Raw genomic sequence first — 19,763 nt, forward strand, 5'->3', positions numbered from 1 at the left:
AAAAGGCAACCATACATTGGTGTTTCTCTCCCTTGCTCCTTCCCCTCTAAAAATAAATAAGTAAATAAAATCTTTAAAAAAATTTATTAAAAAAAAAAAAAAAAGACTGTTAAAATATGGATACTCTCCAAAGTGATGTATAGAGCAGAAGGGGTTCCCAACCACCAGGACTGAGGACAGGTACTAGTCTGGTGACCTTGAGCAGCAGCAGGCAAGCAAGCAAAGCTTCCTTCAAGTACCAACTGAGCTCCACTTCATGTCCACGCCCTGCCCTACAGCCCCAGCTATGCAAACAGTGTTTTTCATGAATCTGGTTCTTATGCCAAAAAGTTTGGGGGCTGCGGTAGAGTCAATGTAATTCCAATCAAAAATTCTGGGGACTTTTTTATGTGTGTAAAAACTGACAAGCAGATACTAAAATCCATATGGAAATAGAAAGGACCTCAAAAAGCCAAAACTTACTTTAAAAAATAAAATTTAAAGACCAGTACTACATGATCTCAAGACTTTCTACAAGGCTGGAAGAACCAAGACAAGTGTTGAATTGGTGTAAAGATAGACAAAACAGAAGAACAGAACATACTAGATAGTCCAGAAATAGACTCACACACTGATTTCTGGCAAAGGTGCAAAAGGATATCCAAAAGCAAAGAAGTAAACATCAATCCACATCTCTCACCATATAAAAACTAACTCTAAATGGATGGCAAACATAACTGTGATGTCTAAAACCATAAAACTATGGGAAGAAAACATGAGAAAATCCAAGTGTGAGTTCAACAAAAATTCCTTAAATACGACACCAAAAGCAAAATACATATAAAAAAACCTGACAAACTGTCCTACATCAACATTAAAAAAAGCTTTCACTTTCTATAAAACACCGGTGCCCTGGGTGGTGTGGCTCAGTGGATTCAGTGCCGGCCTGCGAACTATAAAATACTCATTCAGGTCCCCAGAGTGTGAAAGAGACAACTGATAGACATGTTTCCCTCCCTCTCTTTCTTCCCCTCCCCCGCTCTCTAAAAATAAGCAAATTAATTTTTTTTAAAAAACACCATTAAAATGTATAATAGATAAGTCATAGATATGGGGGAGGGTAAACATCTGCAATCATATATTCTTTCATAAACCTGTATCCATAATATTTTTTAAAAACTCCCACAACTCAATAGTAAGGTAAACAAAAATGTCAAAAGATTTGAACAGAAACTGCCTCAAAGAGAACATACAGGTGTCAAATAAGCACATGGAAAGCTCTTAAAACATTATTAGTCATTAGAAAGATGCAAATTAAAAATGCAATGAAATTCCACTCTAAATCTACTAGAACGGCTAAAAATTAAAAAACAGACTATCCCAACTGTTGGAAAGACATGAAGAAATAGAACTCTGATACACTACTGCTGGAAATTTAAAATGGTGCAAATACAGTTGACCCTTGTACAACTCGGGTTTGAACTGCACAGGACACTTACATGCAGATTTTTTTTCAGTATACAGTCATCTCTCCTTATCCCTGGGTTTCACATCCTCCGATTCAACCAACTGAATTGAAAACAGTATTTTGGATCTGTGGTTGGGAGTCCGAGAATGTGGTGGGCTGACTGCATGTTATTGTTCTATGCTATTTTACATAAAGTACTTGAGCATCTGTGCATTTTGGTATTGGTGACATTCCTGGAACTAATCCCCTGCAGATACTGAGGAACAACTGTAGCTTAGTTTGTGGGGAATCAAGAGCTATATGCAGATTTTTGATTGTGCAAGGGCAGCACCCGAACCCCTAGTTGTTCAAAAGTCAACTGCACTTTTGAAAACAGACTTAAACATACATGTACCATATAAGTCAGACACTCCACTCCCAGGTATTTACCTAAGGAAATAAAATCATATGTCCACTCAAAAACTTGTACACAAATACTCATAACAGTTTTATTTGTAATAGATAAAAACTGGAAACAACCCAAATGTCCTTCAGCATGTGAATGAGTAAGCAAACTGTGGTGCATCCACACAATGGAATACTCATGCTACTCCACCATCAAAAGGAGCAAACTATTGATACATGCCACAACATGAACTGCAAGATAACTATTCTGAGTTATTTGCTGAGTTATCTGAGTTACTATGCTGAGTAAAAGAAGTTTTTTAGATATTTTATTTATTTACTTTTAAAAAGAGAGGGAGGAAGAGTGGGAGAGAAACACCAATTGGCTGCCTCTCACATGTGCCCCGACAGGGGATTAGGCCTCCAAGCCAGGCAATGTGCCCTGACCCCAGGAACTGAACCAGCAACCTTTCACTTTGCGGGATAATGCTCAACAAACTGAGCTAGCCATGCAGAGCAGGAACAAGAAAACTTTTTTAAAAAAGAGTGCACACTGTATGATTCCATTTACACAAAATTCTAGAAAAACACAAATTTATCTAGAGTGGCAGAAAGCAGATCTATGGTTGCCTGAGGACACTGACAGCAGAGAGGATGCGTGTGTTACCTGTGGGACACAAAACAACATATGTGTGATGAAGATGTTCATTATCTTGATTATGGTTAATGGTACCGACATATATATTTTCCAAACATATCAAATTGTGTGCTTTAAATATGTACAGTTTACCGTATGTCAGCATTATCTCCATAAAGCTGTATTTATAACTTGTAAGGGGTAAGGAAAAGGAAAGAACATGATCAGTAGAAGCGACAGAAAGAGAGGTGACAAAATTTGGCTAATCACTGCCTTTTATATAATATCATGAATGTCTATAATCACAAGTTACACAGAAGAGTATTTCCTCCACTAGAATTTCTCTAACCTCAAAAGATATTTGAAATAAGAGTTTCCTTACTATTAAACTCTGAAAATTTACATATCAAAAGACTGGAAGTAAGCTATAGGCTAAAAGTTACTTTAACTTTCCAATACTGTCAAGCTTTTTTTTCTCCCTGTCTATAAAATCTGCAAATGAATTTAGAAACCTGTGCAATTAGGTGTCTTAATAACTTAATCAAATCCAAGTTGTACTTTGGGCTTTTTATATGAGTATACTTCTTTCTAGGATGAGTATACATCCTAGGAAAGAGCATACACCCAATATATTCTAGGATGTATACTTATCCTGAAAAGAAGTATACATTGTTGCAGACAATGGCAATAAATAAGTTATCAATTTCAGTATTAAATATTACTTATTACTGTTCTAATAAAGTTGTAGAACTTTAAAAGGCTCAAAATTACCCAATTGCAAGATTAATCTCTACATAGTAGCTGCAAGAAAAATATAATATTTCACAAGCCCCTTGATTGATGGTGACTGAACCAGACCAAAACCTGATGTCTTGTGGTCATATAAATTATATGAAATATAATATTCTGGAAGGTTTCTTACAGTGACAGGAATGAAAAGCATCTGTCTCTCTCATAGTGAGGATAAGGTTAAAAGTCCTAGCTGCTTATACTCACTTCCCTTCTTTTCAATTGCTTGTGTTCACTTCCATTCTTTCCTGTCATAAACCTAAAATTTTGGGTCTATTCTTGGAACTGAAGGTTATGTGGCCAAAAAAGATCTTTAAGTTACCAGCTTTTGAAAAGTGTTTCTCTAACCCTTATTAAATATATTTAATATTTTAACCACTGTAACTTGAGAAAACATGTTTGGACTATGCACTCTTTAAAGTCAAACTTTGTTTCTCAAGCTTCACTTTTTAGTATGCAGGAAGTAACTATGATTTCTAAGAATGAAATTCTAAGATTTTTGGCACAGTTCAATTTCACTCTGTCATTTTGTGGCTTTTATAGTTCCCAAGATTTCATCTTATCATAGTCAAAATTTTAATATTTAAAAAGTAGATTAAATTTTAAATTAAGCTAAAAAGTCTTCATCTCTGAACCACTTCTGGTATAAATGAATGAACAGTGAGATCTTTGTCTGTGAATTACCACCTGACAGTTATGGCTGTGTGACTTCAAATTAGTGCTCAAATCTATTTCCTCTCTGGAAAAAGGGAATGTTACCACTAACCTGTGTGAAGAAAACATATGTGGACACAACAGAACACTCAATCAATAGGTGGCAGTGCTTACAGTTGCATATCTCAACTTCACTCCCTTCAACCTGCTTTAGATATATATTGAGTTTTGCCCCAGCTATTAATAAGAAATCATAAGGATACTTTTCAGACACTATTCCAGACTTTTTGTTTTGTTACCAGTAAGTTTTCAATCATAGATATTACTTACTCTGTTTTCTTTTCATAAAACCAGATTTCTACACTATCTAACCTAGAGTTAGATATTTAAATGTTGCTTAAGTGAATTTTTAAATAAATGAACATAAGAAATAAATGGGCGTATTCAAGCACTATGGAGGGGAATTATGGTTGAGACAGCCAATTGGAAGCTACAGTGAACGCCCCACTGGAAAAGCTGACTGTGGAATCTAGTCAGGAGAGAAAAATCTATCTAATCCCTAAATAATGATTGTTCAGATGTCTTTACATCCAGAGGATTGTAATACAGCCAGAGGATTTAGTGATTGTGAAGAATAAATTTATGGTTTGGGGGAAGAAGGTGAGAGGAATTAACAAGATTCTTGTGCAACCTAAATCAAGTTCCAGATTCATTATATTACTAACAGAATAATATTATGTAATACTTAAGTCTAGGATACAGTTACACACCTGAATATATGACTGTATACTGATACAAGGTAATATGATATAAAATGGTTAAGTAAGCTAATAAATTCAATGTATCTAGTAAAAAGAAAATGAATATTAAAGCCATAAACAGTACAAGATCAGGAGGAAAAGGAAGGACAAGTCTAAAATTAAGAGTGATTAACTGGTGATTCAACACAGAACTAGAATCTATCACGAAGTGGCGTGCTTCCAGTTACTAGGGTTATCTACTAGAAACCCCCCAAAATAAATTCAAAGATTGTGTAGAGAATTAACCAACTGACTTCTAAGGTCTTCTCCAATTACAAGATTTCATATTTCTATTCAGTGTACATTTATTCCTGTCTTACAACACGGTATAATGTTTAAGTAAAACAAAACAAAACAAAAAACCCTACTACATTCTTTGTGATCAAGTTCCAATACATTCTAACATTTTAAAAATAAGAATGGTACTTTTAAAAAGCATTTAAAATGCTTAAGAGTTCAAAGTTGGAAGTATCACACTATCTGATACCAAATTACACTATAAGGCTATAATAGTCCAAACAGCATGGTTCTAGCATAAAAACAGTCACACAGATCAAGTAAATAGAAAAGAACCCAGAAGTAAACTCACACCTATATGGTCAATTAATATTTGGTAAAAGAGGTAAAAACATACCATGGGGTAAAGACAGTCTACTCAATAAATGGTATTAGAAAAACTGGAAAGATACATTTAAAAAAAACTATACCACCCTTATACCATATATAGGAATAAACTCAAAATAGATTAAAGACTTTAATGCAACGCTCAAAACCATAACACTCTTAGAAGAAAACATAGGCAGTAAAATCTTGAACATTTCTCATAGCAATATTATTTCTGATGTACTTCCTTGGGGAAGGGACAACAACAACAAAAATAAATAAATAGGACTGCATCAAACTAAAAAGTTTTTGCACAGCAAAGGAAACCATCAACAAAAGAAAAGTTAACCCACTGAATGTAGAAAATACTTGCCAATACATCTTATAAAGGGTTAATATCCAAAATTTATAAAGAATTTATAAAACTCAAGCCCAAAAAACCCCAGAAATAATTCAATGAAAAATGCGCAAAGGACCTGAACAGACACTTCTTTGAGGAGGAGGACATACAGATGGTCAATAGACATATGAAAAGATGTTCAATGTCACTAATTATTAGAGAGATGCAAATTAAAACCATAATGAGATATCACCTCACACCTATCAGAATGGCTATCATCAATAAATCAACAAACAAGTATTGGTGAGGATGTGGAGAAAAGGGAACCCCCGTGTACTTGGTGGGAATGTGGACTTGTGCAGCCACTGTGGAAAGCAGTATGGAGTTTCCTCAAAAAATTAAAAATGAAATGGTCTTATGACCCAGAGATTCTACTTCTGAAAATTTTTTTAAATATTTATTTATTTTTAGAGAGTGGGGAAGGGAAAGAGTGTGGTTGCCTCTCATGTGTCCTCTACTGGGGACCTGGCCTGCAACCCAGGCATGTGCCCTGACTGGGAATCGAACTGGTGACCCTTTGCTTCACAGGCCCGTGCTCAATCCACTGAGCTATACCAGCCAGGGCAACTTCTGGAAATTTATCCAAAGAAACTAGAAACACTAATGATCAATATAGGTATCCCCCTATTCACTGCATTGTTATTTCCAACAGCCAAGATTTGGAAGCAGCCATATGTCTATTCATCAGTAGATGAGTGTAAATTAAAAAGCTGTGGTACATTTACACAATGGAATACTACTCGGCCATTAAAAAAAAGGAAGTCTCACCCTTTGTGACAGCATAGATGGACCTGAAGAGCATTATGCTAATTGAAATAAGGCAGTCCAAGAAAGACAAGTACCATATAATTTCATTCATATGTGGAATCTAATGAACAAAAATGAACTAACAAGCAAAACAGAGACTCATAGAAAGCAGGTTGACAGCTGCTGTGGGGTGGGGAGGTTATGTGTGGAAGGGATCGAAAAAAAGAGAAAAGAGAGAAAAGAACTAATGGACATGGAAAACAGTGTGGTGATAGCTGGGAGTGGTAGGGGAGGGAAAGGAAGGTATAGGGGGATAAATGGTGATAGGAGACTTGACTTGCGGTGGTGAACACACCACACAGTGTACAGATGATGTGTTATAGAATTAGGCACCTGAAACCTGTATAATTTTTGTTAACCAGGGTCACCCCAATAAATTCAGTAGAAAGAATAAAAAGAATAGAAAGTATTTATAAATGAAAGAAAGAAAATAGGGGATTCAGAAATGATAGCCATTAAAAAATGTATGAGTTTCACCCCTTAACCAAAGGAAAAATAAGTGGCAGAAATTAATGTATAGATTATCATGGCTATATACTAAAATACTAAAAAATTAACTTCTTACTAACATAAGGCATGTAACTGAAGAGCAGAATCTAACCTTACAATCCTCTTATTTATTTATCCATCAGCTAAAACCCAAATAGTTTATGCCTACCTCTCTGAAGAGTGCACCATAAAACTGAACAATGTATGGGCAATCACTACTCCGCATTACTACATCCAAATCCATAAGAAGTTGTTTTTGTTCTTTTTCATCCACTGTTGACCGAATTCTCTGGAAAAGAATGACAAAAGATGTCATAAAAACATGAAACAACTTGAGAAAAACCTGAGAAAATATGCTATCACAAAAATACTAACAATTTCTAAGCAAACTTCAAAAATACTAACCCGACACAAAAATCATGTTTCTCATACCTTACAAGAACAATTTTTACCACAGAAAAACAAAATAGTACTTGGACGTTTTTATTTGTAACAAAATAGCTCTTGTAACTCTTTAAATGACACAGCTTCCTAACCACAAGCATTCACTGATAATGTTGGAAGTTTTGCGACAAAATTCTTGGGCAGTGAAAATTAACCCATGTGCGAAAGAAAATCATAATAAAGTACACTTTAAACAGTTTTTATATGAATTATCACAGGCAGCTTCACATATACTTTTAATCACCATTTCAGAATTGTATGAAATCTAGGCATCCAATGCAAGAGCAGCCCTCGTCACTCCTGGGATCCTGACACTGTCGCATCCTCATTCATTAGAGATAGAACACAGTTCAGAGCAGTACAAGTGCAAACTACTGTAGGGGCAGCACAGAGACTTAACAGTCCACATCTCCCCAATCCTAGACTGGAATTCTCCCCTGCTCCACCACACTTTCTGTATGGTGCAATCAAGACTTCTGCTTGACTCGCCAACCTATGAGTCAGAATGCAGTACAGCACAAACATGGTGAAGAAAACCTAAAACTCAGGAATAGAGGGCTCATTGTCTTTTTCTAAGCTGATGAGGCCCTGCTCTATACACTGCAGACCTAAGGTGATATCCCTAAGCTACCCATACAACAACTATGCACAACCCTAAAATACTGCCCCCAAAAGGTTCATAAGCCCACCTCCTGCCCAGGTGCAGTACAGGACATGGAAATGGTCAGAGGGACAGTTCTCACTGCCCCAGAGAGGTAGAAGAGAAGTTCAGAAATTGTAAAACATTAATAATGAAGTTACAGTGTAACACAAAGCCATGCAAACAACTTTTGCTCTCATTAAAAAATGTCTAAATGTCACACCGTGCCATTGTGAATAACATATAGCACATACTTACAAGGCAAGTTAGTATCAAAAAATACATAAGGTGGCACTTTGTCTTCCAAAGGCTTCAAGGTATCTGTCCTCAATGTTCTTGAAAGGGATGAAGGCAGTCAATTAAGTTCTTGGGCCCATTTTACAGAAGAGAAGCCACAGGCACAGAGAGACACAAGAGAATGTATTCCATGTGACATGACAATACATAGTTGTACAAGGAACAGAAGTAGGTTCTCTCAATTTCATTTTCTTCGCTAAACAGGAATTTCATGCATTTCAAATACAAACAAATTTAACTTTGCTACTTAAAATGTATAGCCTGATAGCTATTAAGTACTTCATATCAAATAAAATTTACTAAGTGGCATCCTTCTGTATATGGTGATTTATTTAAAACTTCTACATTAAATTTCACTACACAGATAAACAAGAAAAAAGAATGAAAAACAAACAAAATAAAACCAAAACATTTGACATTAAGAAATGTCCCTTCTCTCTCTTCTATTTATCTTTTCATAGCTTGGGGACTAATAATCTCACTTTTAAATCAACATTAGCATGTGTGCTCAAAAATGGTACTTTTACCCCTGGCTGGTGTGGCTCAGTGAATTGAGTGTGGGCTGAGAACCAAAGGGTCGCCAGTTCGATTCTCAGTCAAGGCATATGCCTGACTGTGAGCCAGGTCCCCAGTGAGGGCCAAATGAGAGACAACCACATATTGATGTTTCTCTCCCTCTCTTTCCCCCTCCTTTCCCTTCTCTCTCTTAAAATAAAAAAGATACTTTTAAAAAGTCAAAACAGCCCAGAGGTATTCAAAAGATGATGTTAATGATTCTATAAACATTTAACTCCATTTATTCTTGTTTTAGGAGTATAACTTTAAAAATAGAGGTGTGGAAATACTAATTTGGGAAGGCAATTACTTAAAAAAACTTATTCTATCTATATCTAAAATTAAAAGACAAACACCTGGTAATCAGAAACAAACAGGGAAGAAAAGCATCAAATGATCCTCTAGTTGGGGAAGATTTCCATCTACTAAAGAATTCTCACTATTAAAAACATATTTTTTCCTATTTTTAATTGTATATGCTGTATATATGGTATGTATATACTGGCAAGTTTAAATATACTAGCATATATACTTATAAAATACTATTTTAAAACATGCTCGCTTGCCAGTTTATTTTTTCCCAGAACTGATTATATGGTTTTCTAAACTTAACATTTGTACAAATGCTTATATTTCAACTATTAGAAAGCACATAACAATCAAAAGCTCAATAGTTATCATCAATACCTCATTCTTGGGGACTATTCCTAAAAACACTGCTACAGAAAGGATACATGCTACTATGTGAACTGGAGGCTTACTGCAAGTCCCAGCATTTGATTAATGTGTATTATTCAATCCCTGACAGGATTATTATTCACCAGAATATAGAGACAATTCCTGGCATAGCTCTAACCTTTGAGATCACCAGCATAGCAGGGAAATCTATTAATCTTAATAATATTCTTTAATGTCACTACCAGTACAAAACAGAACATAGGGCCGCTGGAGGACCTCACATGAAACTGATCTTGCTCCTGGATGTCTGTCAACAGGCTAACGCCCTCTCACACTCTCTGGCTGAGCACCTTGTTCAAGTGACGGAAGTGCGCAGAAGAGCAGTTGCTGCCATTGCATCTGAATTGTTTGGCATTAAGCAAGTATAGCTGACTCTTAATATTTATACTAAAGTTTGAAGGTTATATTGCAACATTTATTATATGTGAATGCTTAATTAACTAAAAAGACCTAAAGGACTCAAAAAGGGGATTAACTACGAACACCTACAATGGCAATAGGTTCAAACTGATATTAATTCAATAAATGATTAAAGTTGGAGGATACTAATGATAATCAATTCAAACAAGAATATTTAGTAACAAAAGTCACAAAAGTTCTTCTAACAGAACATCAAAACACTGTGCATAAAAAAGACTTCTAACATCTGGAATAAATAAGGCCAGAATTCTGTTATAAAGGAAGCATAATCATCTAAAATGGAACAAACATCAAGAAAAACAGACTTAAAGCTGTCCTTAATTAAGGGCACTAGAAAAGGAAAGTGCAGCCCTGGCTGGTGTGGCTCAGTGGACTGAGCATGGGCCTGTGAACCACACAATAGCGGTTCAATTCCCAGTTGGGGCACATGCCTGGGTTGCAGGCCAGTTCCCAGCAGGGCACTCATGAGCGGCAACCATACATTGATACTTCTCTCCTTCTCTCCTTCTCTCTTTCCCTTCCCCTCTAAAGATAAATAAAAAATATTTTTAAAAAAAAGAAAAGGAAAGGAAAGTGCAAAGGCAGAGCCAACTGTACTACTTGAAATGCTCTTGTAATTGGAATGTTCAAAAGTCATCATAACGTATAGATAAATGCCTTGAATTATAGGAAATTTTTTTATCACATAAATTTAAAAGTTAGGTAAGGCTGATGTTTATTTGGGCTCAACAAACTTTTTTTTTTCTCGTAAAGAGCAGGGATGAAAACCTCACCCAGATGTTGGGGCAGGGGAGAGAGGCTGGTGGGGTGGGGAAATGAAGACAACTATGCTTGAACAACAATAAAAAAGAAGAAAGAAAGAAAGAAAACCTCATCCCAGAGTACATAATAGTTAAGAAAATCACCTCAATGACCTTATCTTTTAAAAAGTTTTCTTTTCACCCAATTGTTAGAACTCATTAAAATCACTTGCCTCTGCACCATGGGGATACTGAGCTCTTACTTGTCACTATTTTATGAACTTAGCTTAAGTAATTACATACATGCTCTTGGGACAAATTGGACTACATTTTTTGAAAATCAACACACATTGCTTAGCCAACAATAAAGTATTTTAAAATTACTGTAAGTTTTACTTGATTTGAAACATATGTAGAGAAAACACTTAAAATCAAAACAAGAACCACTAGTCTGCATATATAAGCAGTTTTCCACAGTAAAGAAATTTATGTACTTGAAGCGAAAAAATTTTTTAAATTATTGTCCAAATCTGTATTCAAGGTTGCCTTATACTACTCCTAATAAAGTTTTAAAAGCAGGTTAATGCCAATGTAACTACAAGTCAGCAATGCCAAAATGACTCCAATTCAAAGTCACTTAGAAATAAAGGAACAAGGTTCAGTTAAATTCCCAGTTCTCAGTTGTATGACTATTAGAGTTATACCATGGTTCCAAAGTACTTCCCTTTTCCAAAGCAGCCACTCCAACTCATGCCTTTGGCTGAACAGCCACAAATTCAGTTACTAGTAGTTTATATGGATTAAGCTGCAATGATACAAAGTTAACAAGTACCATGGGTCTAACTTCAAAATTTAAGTTAGGAATTGTCCTCTGATCGTCTTCTACATCATATACAAAGCACAGCAATGTCTGCTTTGGAAACAGTTCTAATCATATAAAAAATGCTAAGAAGTTGTTGAAAGTTTGTCTTTCTTTAAGTGCAACATGGCAGCTAAAAGTCACTAGGAAATTTAAATGCTGATAGCTTATACGTGGCCTCAAAAATTAAGACACATTGCTATAATGGAAAGGGGTTGGGAGAACTATCAAAACAAGTTCAGTGAAGGATTGGGACTGGGGGTGGGAAAGGCAGAGAAAGGGAACTAAAGAAGATGGATAGAAATCGACAGCATTATGCTCTCAAAGAAACTGGTTTGACCCCTTCCTACTGAGATAGTCTAAGGGCACTACTGTCATTTTTTCTTTGTCTTCCTTTCGTAAATTTATTTTCCATGGTCAGAAGAGATAGGAAGAAGGGATAAAGGGAAAGAATACACTGTAATGATGACCCAACAGCTATTATGAGATAAGACTACAATGGCTCAACTGTGGCAAAGGAAAGGAAGAAAAGCTGACAACACAATGGCTAAGGGACCAGCTTTGGAGGAAGCAAAGTAAGAAACCCATAGAGAGGTCCTCAGAAGCAGGTGACCAATAACATTGTGCCTAGGGGCTAAATAAGGTCCTAGTGGATTCTGGAAGCAGTCCCTGCCACCCACTCTGATTCAGAGCAAACCCTTCCATCTCCATGTTAAAATTCTCAGAGACACCCAGTTGCTAGAGATGTCAGGCATACACTGAAACACCTGGCTGGCCTGGAAATGACCCCAGTCAGAGTCTGCCTGTGTCCTGAAGTGAGAATTCCTGACTCTCACCAACTGAAAGCTTTTCTCCTTACCAACTCAAGCTAAAAGTTTAGGCAGAAGATGAGCTGTATCTTGCGAATAATATGTGCATGGAGAAGACCCCCTGAGTCACCTGCTTCCATTCCTGCTTAGAGAAGGGGAAAATTAGGTCATCATACTCTTGAAAGATTCAGATAAAGATTGATGATGCATCAGATATGTATTTGATTAAAAACAGTAGTTCCACAGTGTGTGTGACAGACATTAGTTCCTAGAATCTGAGCATTCCAGGCAAAAAAGATACAACTTATTTGCAAACAAACATATCAAGGATCAAGACCTGAAGAGCCCAGGAACTGACTTTAGAAAGACAGGCTTGAAAATAGCAACAGAGTAAAATATGCTCACAAAACATCTGTCATTTCTGATATTCTTTTTTTGTTTCTCTTTTGAAATGGAGAAAATATATGGGAGGATGCAATGTGGGGAACAGAGGAAACAGGAAAACTAATGTGGAAGGGCATGCCCACTAGCCCTAGTAGACAGGACCTTCAAATTCTCACCTGACAAGTTCTTGTCAGTTCTTTGGAGGGGTCAAGTAAGGTAAGTGACTCACATTCCTGCCCCATATGTTTACCTTTAGCTGCAAACATGAAAGAGGGGTGAGTTCCCCAATCAGAAATTAGGGTGCAGACACAATGAAACTCAATAAGGTGATGGATTCAATAACTATGTAGAAACTCAATGTATGGCTTTAAAAACTATTGTTGGCACTGATGAAAACAATCTGACATGGGATAAAATAATATAAGCTATGAGTATTTTGGCCATTAGCAATGCAAAGTGTTTTTTTTTTCAATATACCACCAACCCAATCAGAACACCAGGAGGTATTTACTTTTCAGCAAAGTTATGTGGGATCTGCTATCACTTGCAAGTAGAAGACACTCGTATCTCAGTGTTTGTGGCACATTACTTTATGTAAGCACCCATCATCATCTAAGGCTCCATAAGTACTAGTATTCTACATTTCAAGTAATTGTCAAATGCCTTGTCAAATGGTATGATGCCAGAACAACCAATGATGGGGCAAGAATGAAATCAAAAGCTCCCTGTGTTGACCTTTTGTCCCAAGTGACACTGATAAATATTACCCACATGGAAATCCTAGAACAGGTACATGAGTAAACATATCACATGGGATCTCAGGTGGAAGTCCTCTTCACAGAAAATAAAAAAGTAATATACTGAAGGTCTGAGTCTTTGCTTTAAAAATTAAAAGATGAAAAAGAACCAGATTTACTTTAATTGATATAGTTATAAAAATTATATTTTGAAAATGTGTTTATCTTCTGGGATATACAAATGCCAATACTTTTCTGCCATAAATGCACCCTTGTTCATTAAGTATTCCTTGCTCTAGGCCCCTTCTAAGGTTACTGTCTTTAAATAAAATATGAATGGGAGTCCACTGCCAGTTAGCAGCTGACTTCAAATCAACTTAATGATGTAGGGGAGATAAAAGAGCAAGGATTATACTCATATCCCTAAGGGTCCCTAAGGGTCCCCTTGCATCCTAACAAACATTCTGATCTGCACAAATCGACAAACTGCTTTCCGAGCAGGAAAGTCCAGAATTTTGCTCGAATCCAAAGCTGGAAAACCCCAGAAACCACCATAGAACATCACTTTGCTATCACCTTCCTCTAGGTTAGAGGAGATGTTAGGCATTTTTACTTTCCATATTTCAACATAAAGATTCACAGTTTCATCCTTACCTGCTAAGGAGTCTTTTAAGTAAATCACAAACAAGAATGCCCATGACATCTCATAATGTCATGACTAGTAGGTTCCAATTAAATAGTGACAGTAGCCAAAGTAAACAATAAAAAAAGCAAAGTTTTTGGAATGCTGATCACATGTGCAACAATGGTTTTCATGTCAAAGATTAGTAAATAGTGTCTGTTAAATAGATTGTTTAAAATTATGACAACATATGCTTTTACTATGACAGGAAGAAAGGGTACTAAATCTTAACTGCAAAACCATTCAAGTCTTTAGAATCAATTTAGTTAATTTTCAATTGTACTTTACTTAAATTAATTAATTAATAGTAGTGCCTCCCATTCCTCTGAGGATACTGAAGCACAATTAATTCCGTATCTTCTGCTATGCATCATCAGAGAGCCAGGGAGATTAGTTCTAAAAACATGTGCAATATTATATCATGAGAAGAGCTGCCCTGAGCACCAAGTTAATGGGACAAGCTTGTACCCCATGATAAGGGTGATATCATTTTCTTCCTCCTTACTTATTACATGCATGTGTAAAAGGCACAATGCTAATCTTAGCATTAAAATTTTTGAGGGCCTACATGCAGATCACAAATGACAAATCATTACTTCAGTATCCACAACAATAAAGTGCAATAAGAGTAAAAGTCTGATGTACCACCAATTTCAGAGGCATGACCACAAAACAACAAAGAATGATACAAAAATGTGCAAGAGGTATACCAAATATTGGTTCAGATGACCCTCACTTTGAGTAAGGTGTGATAAGACATGTTTTCCTCCAAGTAACTATGTAACCTGGGATCTGATACTATGTTACGATTCAGTCAAATCAACCAAGTGCTAGTAGAGAGTTTCAGAAACTAGGTATTGGAATGTTCAGAGACACATCATGGTTGGTTGAAGTTCACCTAGAGCAACCATTTCCAAACTGTCCCGCTTGGACCCCAAAGGTTTCCTCAAAGGTCACGCCCTATGGACTACCAATAGCGGTAGACAGGTTTCCCCCTCTTATCCCTTACATCAACCAGAATCATACTAATTTTGTCTATTTTACTTACTGGGGTGTACATATCATTCTGTTAACTAAACAAACCCACATTGAACACCACTAAGAGCAACAGCAAAAAAAAACACATGTACACTAGGAATTCCAACCCCAACTCCACAAGGGACCTGAGTTCAAAACCAAGGGTGACTAAAGGGCAGCCCTGACACATCTTTGCAATCTGTCCACTCCTAGAAGTGACCCACTTACTCTTTCATTTGCAACATCACAACTTTTAAGCAACATTAGGAAGCATAAAATAATATGGCTCAATCAACCATGTATTTCTTAATTAAGCCACATAATCTAGCCAATCAAATGAGAGCATAAGACATTGGAATCAGTCTGAATTCAAAACAAGATAGTCATGAATGTGCATCCCACAAGTGATCTGGATAATCAAACACTAGCACTGTGGTTTTTTGAAATGCAACAAAATTACCTAACAAAACACTCTTTACTATCAGAAAAAAAAAACATTTCCAATTTAAGGCCACCCTATCAACTATCATTCTAATGCTTTCAGAACAATGCGCAAGACCAATGTTTAAATACTAAAATGAACCTTCTCTAATAATGCTCACAGTCCCTACCAAAATTACTCAGTAAGAACTTGTGACAGAAATGACAAGGCCCCTGCAGGGAAAACACACCAAGCCATTCTGTGTGGAGCCCTGCCTTCCCCTACCCGCAGGGGAAGGGAACCTAATAAGGTTCCCTTATTAGGAAACCTTCCTAATAAGTGGATGAAACCTCAGACTGCTCAGGGATGGGCTGGACTGAGGGGAGGCAGACCCTGTCAGATATTGGGCTCTGATCCTTCTGAGAAGGCCTAGGGATTAACTGAGATGGCAGTTCCAGGTCAAGGACACTGAAGTCAAGATCCAAATACCAAAGAGAAGCAGGAATGCAGGAACTGAGGTCAGGTTACAGGCAGGGATCGGGAACACTCAAATCAATGCAACAGGAGAGTTGGAAAAGAAAAAACACTGAGTGTTGAAGAAACAAGACAAGTTAAGCAGATAACCAAGAAAGGGAAAATACCTAAAACCCTTCAATACAGGGTCACATCACTAATTCAGTCTGGCCTGAGCACCTAACCTCAAACAGCCAATTTGTTTTTCTGGTTAACCCAGATTACTCTGCAAGTAGATGACTAAAAGCTCATCAAAATGATCAACAGTGACAACTTTAACATAACACCTTGCTATCCCTATCTACCTGCCCAATATTAGTTCCACTCTCCAATGGGATGACAGTTTTATTCCAGCATTAACCCTCCAATAACAACTCCATTGCCTTCCATCTTTAGCGACAGCAACTTCATTCCCTTATGTTGCCTCTCATTTTCATTCTCTTCTACTCTACCCTGTTTTTTTCTCTCAGAGCCCACAGATAGGAACAGGGCATTCATACCTTCAAGAAACCAGTCTGGACATAAGTCTGTTGGAAGACAACAGGGAAGCTGGCAGTCTAGGAAAACCAGATGGACTCTGCAGGCAGGGTCAGGTGGGGATACATGGTCGGGACTTGAAGGTACAGACCATCCCTCCCCATGTTAGTAATGTCTTTGTCACTCCACTCACTCTCAACCCATGGGCCTGCACTATGGTACCTCAGCTATTTTCTCTTAACTCCTGTGTCCCTGGATTTACTGTGACATTCTGATTCTGATCATCTGTGGACCTAACTCTCCTGTGTGTTTCTAATCCTAGCCCAAAAACCCAATCCTGAGTGCTTCTTCAAATGTTTGCTCCGAATCTGGGGCTTTTTCTTATGATTACCCTGCCAGTGGGCTAACCAGGCACCTACTTTACTTAAGAGGACAGTCATTGTACATGCCTAAAGTTTTCACTCAGTGGTTATCCCACTATCATGCAATGTGGGCACTGCATGTTATTTGCAAAGGATGCTGACCAAAGTCTGAGGTACCCAGCCAGAGTTGAAGGCTGTCCTTTCTCAGTTTTGGAAGACCCTGGGGAAACAAAGACTTTGTCCTCAACAGCCCTATCACACCATCACTCAGGCAGAGTTAGACAAACTAGTAGCCCTACCACCCCTCACAGACAAGAAAGGTCCATTTCCTCAGGGCCATGCAATTAAAACTGAAAGGTTAAAATTTTCCACATCTCTAGTGCTAACACAGAACCTCACTGGCAACTTAAAGACTGTTCTCAAGCCAATGGTCAAAAAATTATTATAACTCTTACAATGTTATGTTATTGAATCTGATATACTATATCTTACCCAATTTTCAAATTAACTCTTGGAGATAATTATTTCTGATAACTAAGAAGTCATCTTTTCAAACATTTCTATTTGGTAAAATAAACTTGGGGAAGGGCTCCCTCAAAACTAAAAATTAGAAATAATAATTACTTAAATATCAGGCTAATACACAGTTCAATTCTGTATAAATACTGCAAATAAATCTTAAGGATAATTCAGGATAAGCTTAATATCTAATACAGTACTCCTTCTATAGTCCCAAAGTACATATTAAACACTAGTATAGTGCTACTTCAAAAGTGTATTTCTCATTTCACCAACAGAAATAGAAAACTCACAGGACTGTGAATCATTGTCCCACAGTTCATTTAAATCTCTACTGTCCTAATTTCAGAGCTAAACACAGTGGGTACTCAATAACTCACTTTATACATGTATAATGTCAAACCAAACTCCTTAATTACACATTGCTTCTACATATTTGTCCTTTTTAGATCTGGTTTGTGTGCCTAAATAATGAGGGAACTAACTATCATTGGTGTGATGAGAGGCTAAGCTTTTTCAAAGATACCAACAATAAATATATTTTAAAATTTATAGTAGAAGGCACATATCAGTCATCAAATTGGAATCAAGCACATCCCATCATTATGTTGATTAATATGCCATATTATCACCCCCTTCATGCTAAACTATCATGTTTGCTCAAGAATTCAAGGTGATAAAGACAGACAGTATCAGATAGTAAGTATAAATGTGCCTATTACCAATCTGTAGGTCCCAAGACGATCTTAGAAGTATTTCTGAAGAGTTAAGATTTTTAATAGCATCACAACAGAGGCTCTCAAAATAAGGTCAAAATACAAATGGCAGACAACAATTTCCTATTTTTACTTTCAAATTCCTTAAAAACTTGAGTAAGCATTATACAGTTCTAAATGTTATCAAATTAAGAAAAACTTTTTTAATGTTGAGATGAACTACCTTCTTTATTTACCTTTAAAACCTATTAATCATGGCTAATTCAGATTATTAAAACAGATTACAATGTTGATTAAAACAGTAAAGCACACACAGCACAAACTGAAAAAAGCAGAACATAATTACTTAAAAGTATTTTCCCGGGTACTAGGGGGTAAAAGTTAGAACTTCGGTTATGTAGGACAAATTCTCCTTAAGACCCAGCTGAGTAAGAGTGTCATGAACGATGATGCAGGGCAATGCAATGCACATCCAGGAGAGTCTAAATAAAATGACTCTGTAGTTACACAGCAGTGGCACAAAATGAAAAGAGAAATAATTCACATTCTAATTAAAACATTTCATTTCAACACATATTCCAGAGCAAAGGTCTTAGCACCTTCATCTTTAGAAGTCTATGGATTATATGCAAAATTTCATACATGTATTCATCTTCCTAAGAAAAATGTCTATAGTTCTTATCACATTGTAAAAAAATATAACCAAAAACAAGATTAAGACTCCATACAGAGAATCAAATTTTCCCACAAATAATTTCTTATTAGTTTCATATGACCCAAGAAATAGAAATGCTCAACAATGAAGGAGGCTAAATAGTAACATTTTGCTCACAATAAACTTCAACACAGGCAGTCTTTTATATTATATAACATGCATCCACACCCCAAAATCAAGCATGAAACTGAGGCTTGTTTGATAAATTCTCAAAATAGGGGATTAACTGGAAGATGGTTATAAACTGTCTGGAAACCCCATTCTCAATTCTTACAAACTGGGACATTATTTATTGCTCTAAGAATTTTAAGTTTAATGACTGTATCTAAATCTCTTTTTCTTGTTCTCTTTAAATTTCCCCTCACCCCAATAGTTAATTTTCCTAAAATAGTTTACACAGAGCAAATATTCATTAAACATCTGAACAAATTACAATTACAGGGGCCTATTAAGAGCTGGATGGAAACCATCATCAGTTCTTCATAGGTACCAACATAAGCCTACCAGGTACAGTCTTGTGGGCCAACCTCCATATCTGGTCATTCTTGATTTTTCATTTGTAAATGAACACATCAAATGGCATGACACTCACAATAAGGACAGAATGTGACAGCATTATCAAAAGGTATGCATTTCAGTACAACTTTCCAACCAGGGAACAGGGCAGTACTGAGTGGAGATGCAATAAACAAACAGAAGCCGAGCCGG

The 19,763-nt window shown here is 36.5% G+C and overlaps 1 protein-coding gene across 2 annotated transcripts in view; it reads right to left on the reverse strand.

The window, feature by feature from the left end:
- Window positions 1-19,763, reverse strand: part of MAP2K4 (mitogen-activated protein kinase kinase 4) — a 127,094-nt gene that overhangs the window by 39,042 nt on the left and 68,289 nt on the right. For both annotated transcript variants that reach the window (XM_037028341.1, XM_037028340.1), the window contains one exon: window positions 7,180-7,299. In XM_037028341.1, the coding sequence (XP_036884236.1) occupies window positions 7,180-7,299 (120 nt within the window). The remainder of the gene's footprint in view (window positions 1-7,179; window positions 7,300-19,763) is intronic.

Source organism: Sturnira hondurensis, unplaced genomic scaffold, assembly GCF_014824575.4.
Source record: "Sturnira hondurensis isolate 20B ecotype Veracruz unplaced genomic scaffold, ASM1482457v3 Scaffold0019835, whole genome shotgun sequence".
Taxonomy (NCBI): Eukaryota; Metazoa; Chordata; class Mammalia; order Chiroptera; family Phyllostomidae; genus Sturnira; species Sturnira hondurensis.